Below are 16,005 nucleotides of genomic sequence, written 5' to 3' on the forward strand. Positions count from 1 at the left end.
AATCGATTGTACTAATGATTAATCAAATGAGAAAATTGGCACATTCTGCATATTTTTTATTTTACCAATTAAATTAATTATTTTATGTAATATTAGAAATGTGTTAAAACATGTATTTTAACAATATACCAAGATTACTTCATGTTGTCACAATCTTCTTCCAGACAATTTAAGCTAGCTAGGTTAGCAACGAATTGCTAAAGGAACCCTTAGCAACAAAAAGTGACAATATATTTCATATGTATTCCTATATTGTGAAATGTACATAGCAATGTATTATTATATAATTTATTGTAATATATATATATTTATGTGATATACTGTAATATATTTTAGTGCTACAGCTAAGAATTATTTTAGTATTTGATTAATCGATTGTACTAAGTATTAAATGATTAATCAGATGAGAAAATTGGCACGTTCTACAGATATTTATTTCATCAACAAATCCTTTTTCATGCAGTGTTAGAAATTCAAATGAACAAATTAATCAATCCCTTTTTAAAATGAGAAAATAGAAATTTTATTGCATAAAATTGAAAACAGCATTTGCTTAGTGTAGACTTTTTTAATCTTTAATGCAAAATGTTGACATTTGTATTCAGTTCTGGCTTAATTAAAGCTCTGACTGTGTTGTTCTTTTAGCAAATTCCTTTTTTAAAAAGTCTGTATACTCCAGTTAACAAGACATAAATAACTGAATTAGTTGACAAGTATTTCAATAATTGATTAATCACGATTAATTGATTAAATGTAATGAAACATTTTCAAAATGCTCTCAATATTTTGGTTTAAGAAATAATCATGTCTGTCATATATTTTAAGATATAATGCAGTGGAAGATACATCAATATAGTTCAGATTAACTGAAAATGTATTTAAAAAGAAGCAGAAAGAAGAAGAAACACCTGGAAATTCAAAGGCAGCAGCATGAAAACAGAGAGCAGGAAGCGGTGAATAGCTGCAGTCAGCGTTGGTGTTCTGCTCCGTCTTTAAGGGCTTGGTGGCGATCCAGTTTCATTTTCCACACCAATCAAGGAAAAGCGTTTATGGATCTGGGTTTGTGTAGGAGGGACTTGTCATCCGAGAAGATGAATAGCTCTTCCCAAAACATGCCCACAAAGTTTAAAAGCACTCAAATATAAAACATTCATACAATTTGTCTTCTCTTTGCCAAATCATTAACATTTTATAACACAAACTTGTTGCAGTGTTAACTATTCCCACTTACTGAAAGGCTGCCAAAGATTTCAAACTACAAATGGAGCCAGGTGAAACAGGAAACCACAGCCAGATTTTATCCACAGTGGATTAAAAAACACAATAACCAAAGCAGTGTTTGTGAAAAATCTCTTTAAAATCTAAAATTACCGCCTTATTTAATGTTAACCAGCAAATCAGACATCTTGATCAACCTGCTTCTCCTTTAATCTTGCAAATATTTGTCAGTTTTATATTTTTTGTGGGTTTGTTGACAATCTGCCTGCACATTTTATGTCACTGACTGGTTGGTAGCCATGATGCATTTTTATTTGGAGGGTTTTGATTGGTCTAGAAACCAGAGGAATGCTATTTGTCGATTTAAACGCAAAGTAAGCATAACTTTCTAATGACTGGGTTTCTGCAGCTTTCAACTACTTACATTTCATACTTTTTAAGACCATTAAGAAAGGAATGTGGGACTTATATCTCCACAAAAATACATGAACTTCATCCATCCAACTGGCAATAAATGAGCATTTATCCAATATAGACACAACAATGTTAGCTAATTAGCAATGGTATGCTAGCAGTGAGTTAGCCGTAGCCTCAAAAGTTCCTCAACAACAAAAAAACCTAAAATATGAGACTAAACAGTCCTGTGATTAACGCAATTAAGGCCAATTTAGTTTTTAAAAGCAGTTTAAATTTTTTTAAGGCCTTAAATTTGGGTGCATAAATTTAAGACTTTTTAAGGATGCATTGACCTTTAAATAATTGTTATAGTCTGTTTGCACGCAGCTCTGGAGTTGGACTGAGAAATCCAGAAATTTCAGAAACTTTTGGTGAAAATTTTAACTTTCTTTTGAAAACAAAAACAAATTAAACAGCAAATTAAACTGGAGTGAAAGATTTAAAGATTTATGGACAGGTTTTCATGTTTTCCTGTTTTTACAGATAAATAAAAAAAATACCTTATTGATCCTCAAAGGGAAATTGATTATTTGTTGTTAAGCAACTCCAATTCAAAGTGTTAAATATAAATGTATAAATATAACAGTAACATAAAATTTATAATGCATTTGAAATTAGAAGTAATTTAAATATGAGCTGGATAAAAACAAAATAAAGAATGTACATGGAAATAATCTGAAAATATGAAGTTTTTATATTCATCTTATGTTCTGGGTCTAAAATTATTAAAAAACAAACAAACAGTATTTTCTTGATTTTATTAATAATTTAGTTTTGAGCAGATAAAATATATAAATATTTGTTTAAAATATATTTTTTGTTTCCCGTTTAACGGGATGTTTGTAAACCACTTCTGCCAGCAGATCTAAACAAAACCAATAAATCAATTTAAATTTGAAGCTTTTTTCAGTTTCTCACTCAGTCAGCCTCCTTTACTGCGGCGTCCCGGTTCTGTTGGACCCAAACTGTCCATCAGAGTCTCCGTAATAAAAGGTGAGCTCTCCTTCCCACCTTGCTCTTCGCTGCCGTCAGCTGCTGTCGCTTCCAACTTTCCTGCCATTTCGACATTTTCTTCACAAAGTCGCAGCCAAAGTCAGAGCGGAGGGAAAGTGGTGGTTCTGCTCCGGGGAATAGTTGCTTAGATTTTTAAAAGTTGATCTCCAAAACAATGTATTTAGAGCAAAAGGTGAAATGTGGATTATATTGCGGCGGTTTTTAGCTCCCATTAGCTAAAACCTGGAGCTGCTGCTCATCCATGCAATCATGAAACGTCTCAGTCGGGTTTCATATCGCTACGTTAATGTGAAATTATTCCAGGGTTTAGTTTTCTCTTATATCAGCAACTAAACATTTGAAAATGTTCACATATCTAAAGTCAGATGGATAAACGTGACAAAAGACTTGATTTTGGATGAATTAGCAACATTTAAATAAACTTTGGAGAGAATCAGTGAATTATTTTGTTACAAAAACACTTAGTGAATAACTACAGATTCAGAAAACGAGGAAAAATAGGTGAATTTCTACATCTTTAAAAAGTATTTCACCTTGTTAAACATCGAAAAAGAAACTGAAACCATATAATTACAAAGTTACTTTAAAATAAATGTCAATAAGGTAAAATAAATTATTCAGATTTGTTGGTTAAATGTTTTGCAGTTGTTGCAGTTTTACTTTTATTTGAGTCACAAATCTATAACGAATCCATTGTGGGGTTCCACAAGGTTCATCACTGGGATTCTTGTCATTTATTACATTTTTTTTGCTTTTAAATTGCCACAATTCGCAATAATTTTGTTACAGAAGGCATTTAAACTTCACTGGTTCTAAACATCGTATAAAACGTTTGTTCAGATAAAAATCTCACCTTTCCTGCTGCTGAAGCTCCTGGATCCACAGAGAAGCTAAAGAGAAAAAGACAAAAAGCAAAAACTGATGATTACAGGAGAAAACATTACAATACAGAAGGTCACCTTACATTCTTGTATACATATAAGATATATCTTCAAAAGATCACTTTTATCTTTTAACAGTGAGGCTATAAAAATATGACAACTAAACTTTTACTTTTTCTTTTTTCACTAATTAAGCAAAAATAATTTCACACAAAAATATTCTTGTATAAAATCTCTAGTAAGAGAAAAAAATTTATTTTGGAAATTTATTCCGACATCCTAACGGTAACAAATTGATCTAATTCAATATAAACAGTCATTTAAATTTTCTTTTATTTTTTACTGTTTTTTTGCAGGTATTTTATTTAAAACTATATTCTGTTTAATTTTTTGTGCTATCAATTAACTGACTTAAAATCATCCAAGTTTACAAAAATATATTAAGTAACTTGTTTAGATCAAACTTACTAAAACTTAATAACACAAACTTTACACATGTAAAAAAATAATATTAACTTTAATAAAAAACAAAACCAAACTGAGCTGAGCTCAAGTTTCTATGCACATATTTTAAATTTAAGATGAAAGGAACATTTGAAACGTCTTGAATGGCAGCTTTTCATCTTTTGTAGCTCATTTCTCATCCATCACAGCCTCTCATTTTCAGTCTGCATCACAGCTTTTGTGTCTCTGAAATGCGGCAGAATCTGTTGTTCAGAGAGGAACTGCAACAGGAAAATGTTTTTCTCAACACATTCGGAAATGTAAACCACAAAACAGCATTAATTTCTCCTCTTCTCTCTCTGAAATGGTTAAAGGGAGTTAAAGCTGATGTCTGGTTGAAAGTAAAGTTTAAAGTACACGGGTGTCTAAAATAAAATAAATACTATGAGGAAGCATTATAAGCCAAAACTCACTTCACTCCTCCTAGTAATGAACTAAAACACTTGATTTAAAGATTTTAATTTAACCAAATGATGCTTTAAAAGTATTTTATTTTCTAATTTTCCTGAAATATCCTCACAGAACGTGAGAATAAATTACAAAATACAAAAAAAATGAACAGAGTCATTAAAAAACATATTTCCTACACATTTATTATTTTTGAAGCAACTTGAACATGAATCAGTTTTGTACTCTGAGTTAAATTATTATCACTTTAAACGTGTAAAACAAAGAAATTGATCCGCATTTTTACTCATTTATGAATGCAACACAGTACGGCTGAAACAATTAATCAGATTATTTGTGATTAATCGATTACTGAAATAATCAGCTAATCTGTAGTAATCGATTAATGGTTAACTTGAATATACAGACTCATAAAGAGCAACATATTCAGAGCAGTAATTATTGTCTGCTCCTCTTTTTGGGTTCACAGGTTCAGAATCTGTATGTAAAAAAACACTAAATTATTTGTTTATTTGCATTTTTAATGTATTTCTAACACTGTATTAAAAATTTACTTTCTTTCCTGTTATTTTTTGACCAGGGAGTCAATTTTGACTTCATAGTTTTGGCCTTTTTGACAAAAAAGCCTGAATACCTCTGGCCTGAAAATAATCTGTATTTTGTTACTTTTTAATATTTTTTGTTCCTTTTGTTCCCGGATCCAATCTGACCTCACAGGTCACAGGTCATAAAAGAGTTTGGACGCTCATGGCCTAAAGAGTCAGCCTTGTTTCTTTTTTCATTGTTTTTAACTTGTTAACCGTTACGTTTTTGTCCAGGGAGTCATTTTGACCTCTCAGATTTGGACTGAAACGTCAGGAACCCAGATCCCGGTCCAGAGGCGGCGCTGACCTGGCCAGGCTGCTGTTGGCGGAGCTCTCTGCGATCTGCGAGCTGGCGATCCACTTGGTCTCCCCCACCACCGTCCGGGCGTGCGGCAGCCGTCCCACGTCCTTCACCGTCATCATGAGGTGGCGCGACGACTTCAGCACGCGGACGGCCTCGTCGTGCGGGACGCTCAGGAAGTTGTGGCCGTTGACCTCCAGGATCTGGTCGCCGACCTGCGGGGGCGGAGCGGAGAAGAGAGGCGTGGTGGGAGGGGCTGAGCAAGGCGGCGAGGGCGGAGCGGGCAGACACTGTCGCATGCATGGGGTCAGAGGTGAGAGGTCAGAGAGAGGTGGAGGTGTGTGAAATGTTTAATGAATCAGAGCGAAGTCGTTGTCGCAGCTGCGGCTCGGAGCTCCTGTGGTCAGCGGACTGTAATAATTAGGATTAAAATTTGCTCTGCTGGTTCGTTTGCAGCTGAAACGGCTTTAAAAGTAATTTAGCTTCGGATCAAAGAGTTCAGGCTGCAGAGGAAGAGTAATAACGTTCACACTGAGAACCACCTTGAACTGCACCTTCAGCTGCCAATAATGAGCCTTTTCTGTAGATACAACCAACAAACTCGACTCTCATCTCCCTGAAGGAAAATGGCTCCTACGTTTCTACTGTTGGTAAAAACTGATCTGAGTTTTACCCACAAATTGGCTGTTCTGTTCAGCCAGGAAGCAAAGGACCGGAGTTCACCACCACCATCTTTAAAACACATTTAGTCCAAGCAGATCTTAAATGTATTCAATACACAAACAACTGAAAATATTTAACCCTCTCAGATGAAGTCTAACCGGTAAAATACCAGAAAACGCCAACAGGAATTTTAAAAGTTGACAAGAAATGTAGAAGCAATTGTAAAACATTTGACCTTTTTGAACTTTTACTGGTGGATTTAATTCAAATCTGGTTAAGAATTAAAAGTTTCACGGTTCTGGAAAAATCTGAAAATCTGTTCCCTTCCGAACATTTCAGAATTTCAGAAACGATAAAAGAAATTCATGCCAAAAATCACAAAACATGAAGTAGGAGATTATTGTAGGACACTGAAAAAACTGAAAGTCTCTCTGAGTTTGTTTGTGTTTCTACATCTTAGAAAATTAACCCAGTTTCAACAAGATATAGGAACTTGTTTTTAGTGAACAATCCTTGTGTATTGATAAAAATCCCTAATTCAATGGCAGATGTTTTCACTAAAAATGTCTTAAAATAAGTTGCCACAGAACTGGTCCTTTTTATCAATATTTAAGAATTATTAACTGGAAAAAAGCTAAAATATCTTTCTGAAATGTTACTTGTAAGTAAGTTTTGTTTTATATCAAGTGAACTAAAATATCTGCATTAGGAGTTAGACTAAAAATACTTCAGATTTTGAGTTTTTACAGTGCAAGTTGTGTGTTTTTGTTTGTGTTTTCAGTTTTTTTCACTACAAAAAACAAAATCTTACCAAGTATTTTTGTGAAGTTTCTACTACACAAATCTTAGTAAACTTGAAATAAGACAAAGTAACTTGTTGGTTGTTTGGTTTTAGTCAATAATTTCTTGATATTTACGAATATTAATTAGTATCACACTGCAGTATTTTCACTTAGTTTCTACTGCTAATATTTTTGTACACTAGAAATGAGACAAATGTAACTTACAACATGAGCTTGTTTTCAGTAAATGTATTTTTAATATCAATGAAAAAGTGCTATTATTTAATTTATAATAAGATATTTTTCTCTTCTATAAGGTTGGAAGTGGAGCCAATATGTTTTCATCAGTGTTAATGAATTATTGATTTAAACCAAGCTACTGCATCTCGCTGAAAAGTTTAAGACAAATTAGTTTTGTCTTGAAGTGTATCGAGATATTTGCAGTAGAAGCGGAACAAAATATTCCCCCTTCATCCCAGATTTATCGTGTTTCTCACGTGAAGCTCGCCTGTAAAACGTCTGGAGGAAAACCTGAAACAAAACCTGAAACATTCCTGTCAGCTCGTTTGGTTTCCAGAAAATGAAAACCTGCAAACTGAACCGTTTTTCTTCCGCTGCGTCTGATCTCAGCACGCCGCCGTGCACGGCTGTAGGAAGAAGGTAATTACTTTTGTCACTAAAATATTCAGCGGTGGAATGAACTGGTGATATAAATCCACATTTTGGGAGTCGAGAAACTGAAGGAAGGAAAAGAGCTGCTTGGGTTGCAAATACTCACTTGTTTCCTCTTTAACTCACAGCCAGGCTGAATAAATGCAACATACAGAGAATATGCAACATTATGATTATAGAGCAATCAGTTCTTATTAATATTTACTACAAATTAAAACACAAAGTGATGCTTTTACTTTAGTTACAAGACGTTTAGTCCAGCTGCTTTCATTTAAAGTAATTCAAACCAGTTATGGACGTTTTTAATCTGATGAATTTACTGTGAAGTCGAGGTTGAATTTACATTTTTAATGTTAAAGGAGTGGATATGCAAATAAAATTTCAGCTTTTTAAAAAACTACCACATAATTTATTCTGATACCAAAGGTGCAGAATGAATCGGCTCACAGTTTGACAAAATAAAAATGAAGAGAAACTAAAACAAAATCTAAAATTATTCATAAACCTGACAAGTTTTAAGTTTTTCCATTTTGAAGCAAAACTTAAACTTTATTCTTATTTTGTAAAAAATATTTAACATATTTTCACATTAACAGATAAAATGAAACCTTTATTTCAAACAAGTAAAATAGCAGAAAAATTAATAACAACAAAATATGTACAGTATGATAGTAATAAAAGATAAAAACAAAAAGTTTAAAAAGGAGAAAATGTTTCCCACATTATTCATTTTTACACATCTACTTTTTACTGATGTCACAACTTCTGCTCAACTTCTTTTCAGGATTTAAAAATAATTATTTTCAACAAAAACCAATAAAAATATCAATACTTGATTGGCACATTCCCAAAAAGAAGTGCAGAAAATAGTGAAAATAATATTTCAGTTATTAACTAAAATTTATGATGACAAATAAAAATTATTGGGGTAATAAACCTTTCATGGTAAATGATAAATAATACAATAACTGCTCAACATCCTGCTGTAAAATCTCACTGGCTGCATCTCCATGAACCATAAAATTGTGCAAATTGAAATTCTGAAAATAAATTTACTTAACGGAAATTTAAAACAAAATCTCACATTTACCGGTAAAACGTTTCTCAGCCATATTGAAACTAATTTATTTTACAACCTGGCAATGGAAACAATTTTTTGGCACCATATGAACCATGTGATCAACAACAGGATGTTACTACTGATGGAAACGACAAAGAAGACGACAGGAAGTAGCAGCAGGATGATGGTTTGTTTTGTTTTGGGGTTTTTTTTGGATGTGCAGCTCTCAGCATCAGACAGATCATAAAAATGTGTGCATAATTCAAACATGTTAAATCTGTAGCTCTTCTGTAAAACCTCTGGCTACAATTTCCCCAAAACGCCGCAAACACAGCGGCTCCAAAGTAGGCGGAGCTTGTCGCTTCACACCTGAATCAGACACATCTCCTCTGATTGGCTCAACTGTTTACATCCGTCGCTGCCATCATTTTTAACAACTTATCGTGTGAACAAACTTATTTACATGCGACTTTAATTTCATTTCCAAACATCACTATTGTGAAATAAATTTTTTTCCTGATATTAGCAGAACACAGTCAAAGATTTGCTCACATTTCTAAAGGAAACCCAAATTCTGTCCACCCAGAAACCTGAATGAAGTGAGTAAAAAAAACTCAGCTTGCGATGCTGCGACAGATTCCAGCAGCCGCCTGATAAACCGCAGCAGGACAAGCCGACATGCCACAGCGAGCAGAAAGAACAGGTGTAAATAATTCAATTATTAATCCACTTTCCTCTTTGCAGCCCGCCGGCTCATCCAGATATTGTTCCTGCTTCCAGGAGGCTTAGCGGGAACTCAGTCCTTCTTAACGATACGAGCAGCACCTCTGGCCGCAGCGCGGCGGCGAGGCGCGGCGCGGGGAAAAGCCTGTTAACAGGCGAACTGATGGAGACGGGCTGTTTGCCTCGGGGTCCGGGGTCAAACTGAGGACATCCCCAAAACAGCAGCAACCGGCTTTAATTCAGAGGTTTTATATGTACAGAAACAATAAGGGGGGAAATCTTCCTGAGCCTGTCATACGGAGGAGGATTAGTGGCTTACGAGCCGCTTTCCTGACGTTCACAACAGCAGGATTTTACTGTCACAACGACGCTACAAAATAAAGCTTGTGTCGCCTGAAACAGAAATGGATTAACATAGAGCTAACTGATGCTGAGTTTTAAAGATAAGGGATTCAATTTAATTTATTTTGAAGTGAATAACAAAAGACATTTACTTTTTCAATTAGCAAATCAGCTTGAAAGGGTCCAAAAAATTTAATGGTTTTTCTGCTTGGATACGTAGGGAATCTACAGAAGTGTTTGTGACAACAGAATCTGCACGGCTTCCTGCCTCTACTTGTTGAATTTTCTGATAAATAAAGTCAACATGGACTAATTTATGCCATCAATATTAAAAAGTTATGACTCACTAAATAACATGTCCAGTGGAGATATTATATAAGTCCATATTTGAGGGACCAGAACCAACTGAAAGTCACTAAAACCCTCAAAACCATTTCTAAAAACGCTTAAAACTTAATATGTTCATCTTTAACGTCCGTCTTAGTGCTAACACAGAAGCTAACATCTACTTGACACGCCAGTAGCGTTGCAGCTAAATATTTCAGCTTTCCAAAGTGCCTTATTGCCCAAATATGTTTGCTAAAAAAATTCAGCAAACAGGCAAATTTTCCACAAATAATTTGGAGTTACGTTCCAAAGAAAAATCCATGAATACTAAAGTAGGAGGTTAGCTTATTGCTAAACTAGCTTCCATTGAACTAGTAGGAGAAAACTGTAGAAAAGTTAAACTTTTGCCTTTTTAATGTAAGTTTTGTTTTCCAATGCATGACATCTAGTTAAGAAAGCACACTAATACACGTTTTAATTAGTATGTAATCCGAACATGCTACTGTCAGCTAGCATCAGCCAACCTGATGAAGCTAAAGCTACTATTAGCATTTTAATTTCAGCTTCCAAAGCTGTAATTTCTCTCAAAATATGTTAGATACAAAAAATTCTGCAAACAGTCAAATTTTCTGAAAATAATGTGGAGTTATTTTCCACAGAAACATCCACAAATACCAAACCACAAATCCTTAGATTAGCTTATTGACGTAGAACCATAAAATTACTGAAAAATCAACATTTTTAAAAGTAAAAGGCTTGTTTTCCACTGCCTGCTTAGCATATAGTTATATAACAAGCTAAACCAAACATGCTACTGTCAGCTAGCATTAGCTGACATGCTAAAGTTATCATTAGCCTGTTGGACACAGAAACAAACGATTTGTAAGATTTGTTAGTTGGTGACGTCTGCAGCCCTCAGCAACACATTAAACTCTCTACTTTTTATAAATGTGAAGTGATTGATGAGCAACTAACAAGATAAGAAGGAAATTTGATGTAAATGTTTAGCATCCATTATTAGCTTAGTGTATTAAAATGAAAAAGTAATTTGGTTTTACTTATTACTTGATACATATTTTTTAAATGCATTTATTATGCATGCATAATTAATTTTAATAGTTTGAAACGTATGTCCTGTGCTGAGTTACTCTTCAAAAATGGCTGAACATCTTTAATTGGATCTGTTTTCAAAGTGTTATTTTGAAACATCTATTTGAGTAAATACCTAAAAGCTCAACAGGAATTTCTGAGGGAAATTTAAAAGTTCACAAAACGTATTTTTACTCAATAAACAGTAATAATTGTGACCATTCTGACCACAACAGAATTTGTATTTAAAAAAGGGGAAAAAAATCATGCAGGTAACTTCATTTTTAAAAAACCTGATAACTCATTCATATTTTTTAAATAATAAAGTAACCAAAAAATTATAAAATATAGAAAAATATTGGAAATGTTGGTTTTCCTTCCTTTAAGTAAAAATAAGCGACTTTTTTCAGTCTTTTTGAAACCTGTGGCTAATAAGAAATGTTCTTTGTAGTATTGAGTTTAAGGCTTTTAGTTGGAGGCATAAATAATGAGTATTTCTGCATTAAGGTGTTACATGTTGCAAACATCCTGATAGTTCATAACTTTTCCCTCTAAGGACCAATAAAAGCTGCTCAGATTAATCATGCTGGCTTATTTGCACCTGCTGTATCTTGTAAATGAACACAACTGTAGTCCTGACTCTAATTACACGCTGTTTTAGTTTTATAACCGTCATTAAAACCACTCCATTAATTACAGAGGAACAAATTAGATAACGCCAATTCACCGTATTAATCTCCCAGTAAATGTCTTCATTGTGAAAAAGGCTCAGGGTATTACGCCGACTCACATTCATTTCCTGAGGACTTACTCTCATCTTAACCTTAAATATCACCTTCTCTCCTCTCAGCGCAGCCTTAATCTAGCAGGAACCTAACCTTTAATTCTTTTCCTCTCGTTTTAAATTGAGGAAATGTCCTCATGCTGCGTTCCTGTAGTGATTTTAAGTTCAAACAGCCTCATGTGGATGAAGGTGAGTCACTGTCTGCTGCCGTCATTTAGCTGCTGCAGCTCCTGTTCTCTCGCCTCATTAATCTGCTACTGCATGTTCTCCTCTCACCCACTATTTCTGTCCACTTTCTAAAGCGAATATCTGAAATTAGACAAAACTGACTTTCCAGCAGGATATAGGAGTTTATTTTAAGTAAATAATTCCTTAATATTGATGAAAAAGTTCTAGTTCAGTTGGCAGAATGTTTCACTGCGCCGTTACCTAGCAACCCCAGCCAAGCCAAACCCGTCGCTTAGCAACCCAGTGCTAGTTCCACTGGCAGATTATTTCACTTATAACAAGACATTTTCCTATGTTGTGAAATAATCTGCCAATAGAACTAATAATACAATATTAAGAAATTATTGTCTCAAAATAAACTCCTTTATCCTGATGACATGCTATTTGTAAATTAGAGTAAATTAGTTTTATTTAGTATTTCAAGTATCATAAGATATTTGTACTATAAACCAGAGAAACATTTCTGTTTTTTTGCAGTGTAGATTAAAAATAACCAAAATGAGTAAATTTTCTGAAATGTTCTGGGAAATTTCTGCATTTGAAAAGTTTAAAATTTGCTAGAAAACAAATTCTGAAATTTTGAGATAAATCTCAAAAAGGTTCTAGAAAAAAAAAAAGTCAAAAACATTTTATTTTTTGAATTTTCTGAGTTTCAAAGGTTTAACATTTCCAAGTTGTTTTTTAGAAAATTTCAGAGATTAATCTAAAAATTTCTTCCAATTGTTTTGGAAACGTCTTCCCTCCTCCCTTTTGCTAAAGAACCATCATAGACTTTGCAAGTTTTCTGTATTTAAAGAAAATCATCTAGTTTTCACTTTCTACTGGGCTCAATTCAGAAAATTTATGTTTAATAAGAACAGAATTTGTGTCACTTTCTTTCAAATGTTTGCTATATTTACTCAACTTAAATAAATTAAATCAAAGCTGATTTGGTCAATTTTCAGTAAAAGTTTCTGGATAAATATGGTTTGTTATGAAACACTTTGTATTGTATTTACATTTTCCAGAGTAAGAAAATTATATCTGTGATAGTTTTACCCTCGTTGCAAATTAAAAGTCTTTTTATCACTTTTGAATTGCGGCACAAAATCAATCCAATGGCCACAAATGGCCCCCAGACCTCACCTTGGACATCCCTAGTCTACATGGAAGTACAAATTATAAACAGTTCATTTTTTGTGATCAATTCTGCAGGTTTGCATTCTGGGTAATTAAACAACCGCCAACATTTACGCTTCGAGTGCGAATCAAAGTCAGTGCATGATAAAAACACATTCTTCAAAAACAGAGTGAAAGAAATCAGGCCGTCGACTCGGAGTTGATTGATTGTGCTGCAACTTTTCCCATTTCAGTAACAACGGCTCCAAACAAACGAATCATCAAAACTGTCTGAAGTGCAGCGCCGTCTCAGCGGACAGGAAACATACGTTTGTGTTTCAGGGCCAAATAAAAGTGTTACAGTGAAGTTTCTTCATTCAGAATGATCAGTTTACAGCAACCTTACTGTAATACAGATAAACCTTCATCATTAAGGGCAGAAAAGTGAGATTTCTAGCTTCTTCCATTCACTGGCACTTTGTTTTACACATTCATCTGGCCAATATCGAGTGTAGTGTTGACTTTGTGCATCTGAGTAAGAACAGGAGTAGAAATTAGAAGATTTCTCCAGAAATGTCTGTTTTTAATCAGGATGATTGATAGGTGATCGGATGATTTATTGACGACTTCCCTCATTTTGGGAGATTGGAGATCAGTTTGGACTTTGATGCTAAACAGATCTTATCTGCCTGAAAATAATGAGAGAGAGTTAGAAAAATATTAAAATGTGAAAATTATGAGAATAAGATCGTTTCCACACCTGGTAGTTTGGTAGATTTGGTTCTATTGGCGACCAAAACTACAACATTTGTTACATTTTCAGCTGCTGTGGTTTGATTTTATTGCACTGTGACAAACGAACAAAACTATTTGAAAAAAACTGTTCCCCTCCTCGCCTGTGGGGGCGCTGCACCAGGAACCACTGAGGGAAACAACACAAAAACCTCTGAAGACACTGAGCACAAAACGTAAACAAAAATGCAGTGGAATCAAACAGCTGTAGGATTTTTATTTTATCTTTATCTAGTGCTTTTATTTTGGTGGAATTTACCCAGAATGCCATGGGGTGTAGTCCACTTCCTGTGGTTTGCGGTTTGTTTGGCATTCACGTATGCATTCAAACGGCACCAGAGTTCACTTCACACCAGACTAACCAGGCTTTGTGAAGCCCTCTACAGGAACAGATGTTTTATATAGTTTATTTCTATTTATTTTTTTTAGCACTTCCACCTCATGAGCAGGTAAAACAAGTTTGATTCACTTTATGGAAATTGTTCAGTGTTTTTAATAAAATAATAAGGTGTGCTGGGACCTTAAAACTGACAGTGCCACTTATAAAAACGTAAAAATAAAATCTGCGTCGACCAAAATCGGGATCAGCAGGTCAGGATTTGAAAGATTGGCGATCGGCCAGGAAGCTGCAATCGGTGCATCAGACATTTGAGTTGCAGGAAGACCTGATCTGAAGGAGGTTCTCCACAGGAAATGATCCCTCAATCTAACATATTTGACATTTTTGGGAAACTATTTCCCATTGATGATGCAACACCAACTCCTACAAAAAGAATAAGTAAGTAAAAATGTATTTTAAGACTGTGCAAAGCAATGCAACTAGATTGAGGACAAACAGATGTTTAATTTACCTGATCGGATTCCATATAGCTGGACATTTAGCTTGTCTAGGCAATTAAATCAGCATTGCTTTCATAAATGGATCCTTACAAAATAATTTACAACATTTAATTAGCCTTTCCCCACAAACCTGATCCCTCAGGAGGAAAGGAAGACAAATCCTTCATGCAAATATGAAATATTTGCAGTTTGGACTTCTCATGTCTCAATGTCACAAGGATAAATTTTTGCTTCATCTGAATATGATTAGTGTAAAGAAAACTCATATTTTTAAAGCCACCTTCTGCACCTTGACGTAAAACCTCGTCTATTAAAATGTGACCATCAGTTTGGATCCCTGATGAACTTCAGGACAATTAAAGTCGGTTTTTATTGTTTCTCGCTGCAGAGAAGCAGCTCAGCTCTACAACACATTAAGCTGCTGCCAGTTTCATCTACAAGCGCTCAACACATTCCCCCAGTAAAACCAGTAAAGTTATACAACCTGTTATAGGACAGGGTATTAAAGGGATTAACACAGAAAACATCTCAATTCTGCCGTTTTTCTCCTATTTGATGACGAATCTGAATGTTAAATAAAGTGGTTCACTGCAAAAACACAAAGTCTTACCAAGTCATTTTAGTCCAGTTTCTAGAGGAAATATCTTATTACGATTGAAATAAGACAAACTATCTTAAAAGTAACTTTTTAGCAACATATAGAGGCTTGTTTTAAGTAAATAATTAACAAAACGTTACTAGTTATATCGGCACATTTTTCCACTTATAACAAGACATTTTTCCCACTTTATTAGTTCATTTATCTGCCAATGGAACCAGAACTTTTTCATTAATATTTAAGAATCATTTACTTAAGCAAGCCTCTATATGTAGCTGAAAAGTTACTTTTTAGTTAGTTTGTCTTATTAGATATTTGCACAAGAAACTAGACTGAAGCTACTGGTAAGATTTTGTTGTTTTGCAGTGTAAAGTAAGTGAGAAATCATATCGTTGCCAAAAATCAGCACCTGAAACTTCAACAGCAATTTAATATTTAAATTAAATGTTATTTAATATTTTAAGGGGATCTTTATGGATATTGAGGTCGTCTTTCACAACAAAAAATACCTTTAATTTCTACAAATTTAGTTACAATTCTTACTTCAGTATGAGTGGATTTGATGTGACAGGGCAGCACAAAGTAGGGACTAATTGTGAAGTTAAAAGTGGTGAAACAGAGGCAGTCCGAAGGAAGATAAA

The 16,005-nt window shown here is 34.2% G+C and overlaps 1 protein-coding gene across 3 annotated transcripts in view; it reads right to left on the bottom strand.

Moving 5' to 3' along the window:
- The window catches only part of whrna (whirlin a), a 122,510-nt gene that overhangs the window by 21,924 nt on the left and 84,581 nt on the right, over nucleotides 1–16,005 (bottom strand). For all 3 annotated transcript variants that reach the window (XM_044095729.1, XM_044095730.1, XM_044095728.1), the window contains exons 4-5: nucleotides 5,373–5,581; nucleotides 3,542–3,578 (exon numbers count right to left, since the gene is read on the bottom strand). In XM_044095729.1, coding sequence (XP_043951664.1) covers nucleotides 3,542–3,578; nucleotides 5,373–5,581 — 246 coding nt within the window. The remainder of the gene's footprint in view (nucleotides 1–3,541; nucleotides 3,579–5,372; nucleotides 5,582–16,005) is intronic.

Source organism: Gambusia affinis, linkage group LG17 (genome assembly GCF_019740435.1).
Source record: "Gambusia affinis linkage group LG17, SWU_Gaff_1.0, whole genome shotgun sequence".
Taxonomy (NCBI): Eukaryota; Metazoa; Chordata; class Actinopteri; order Cyprinodontiformes; family Poeciliidae; genus Gambusia; species Gambusia affinis.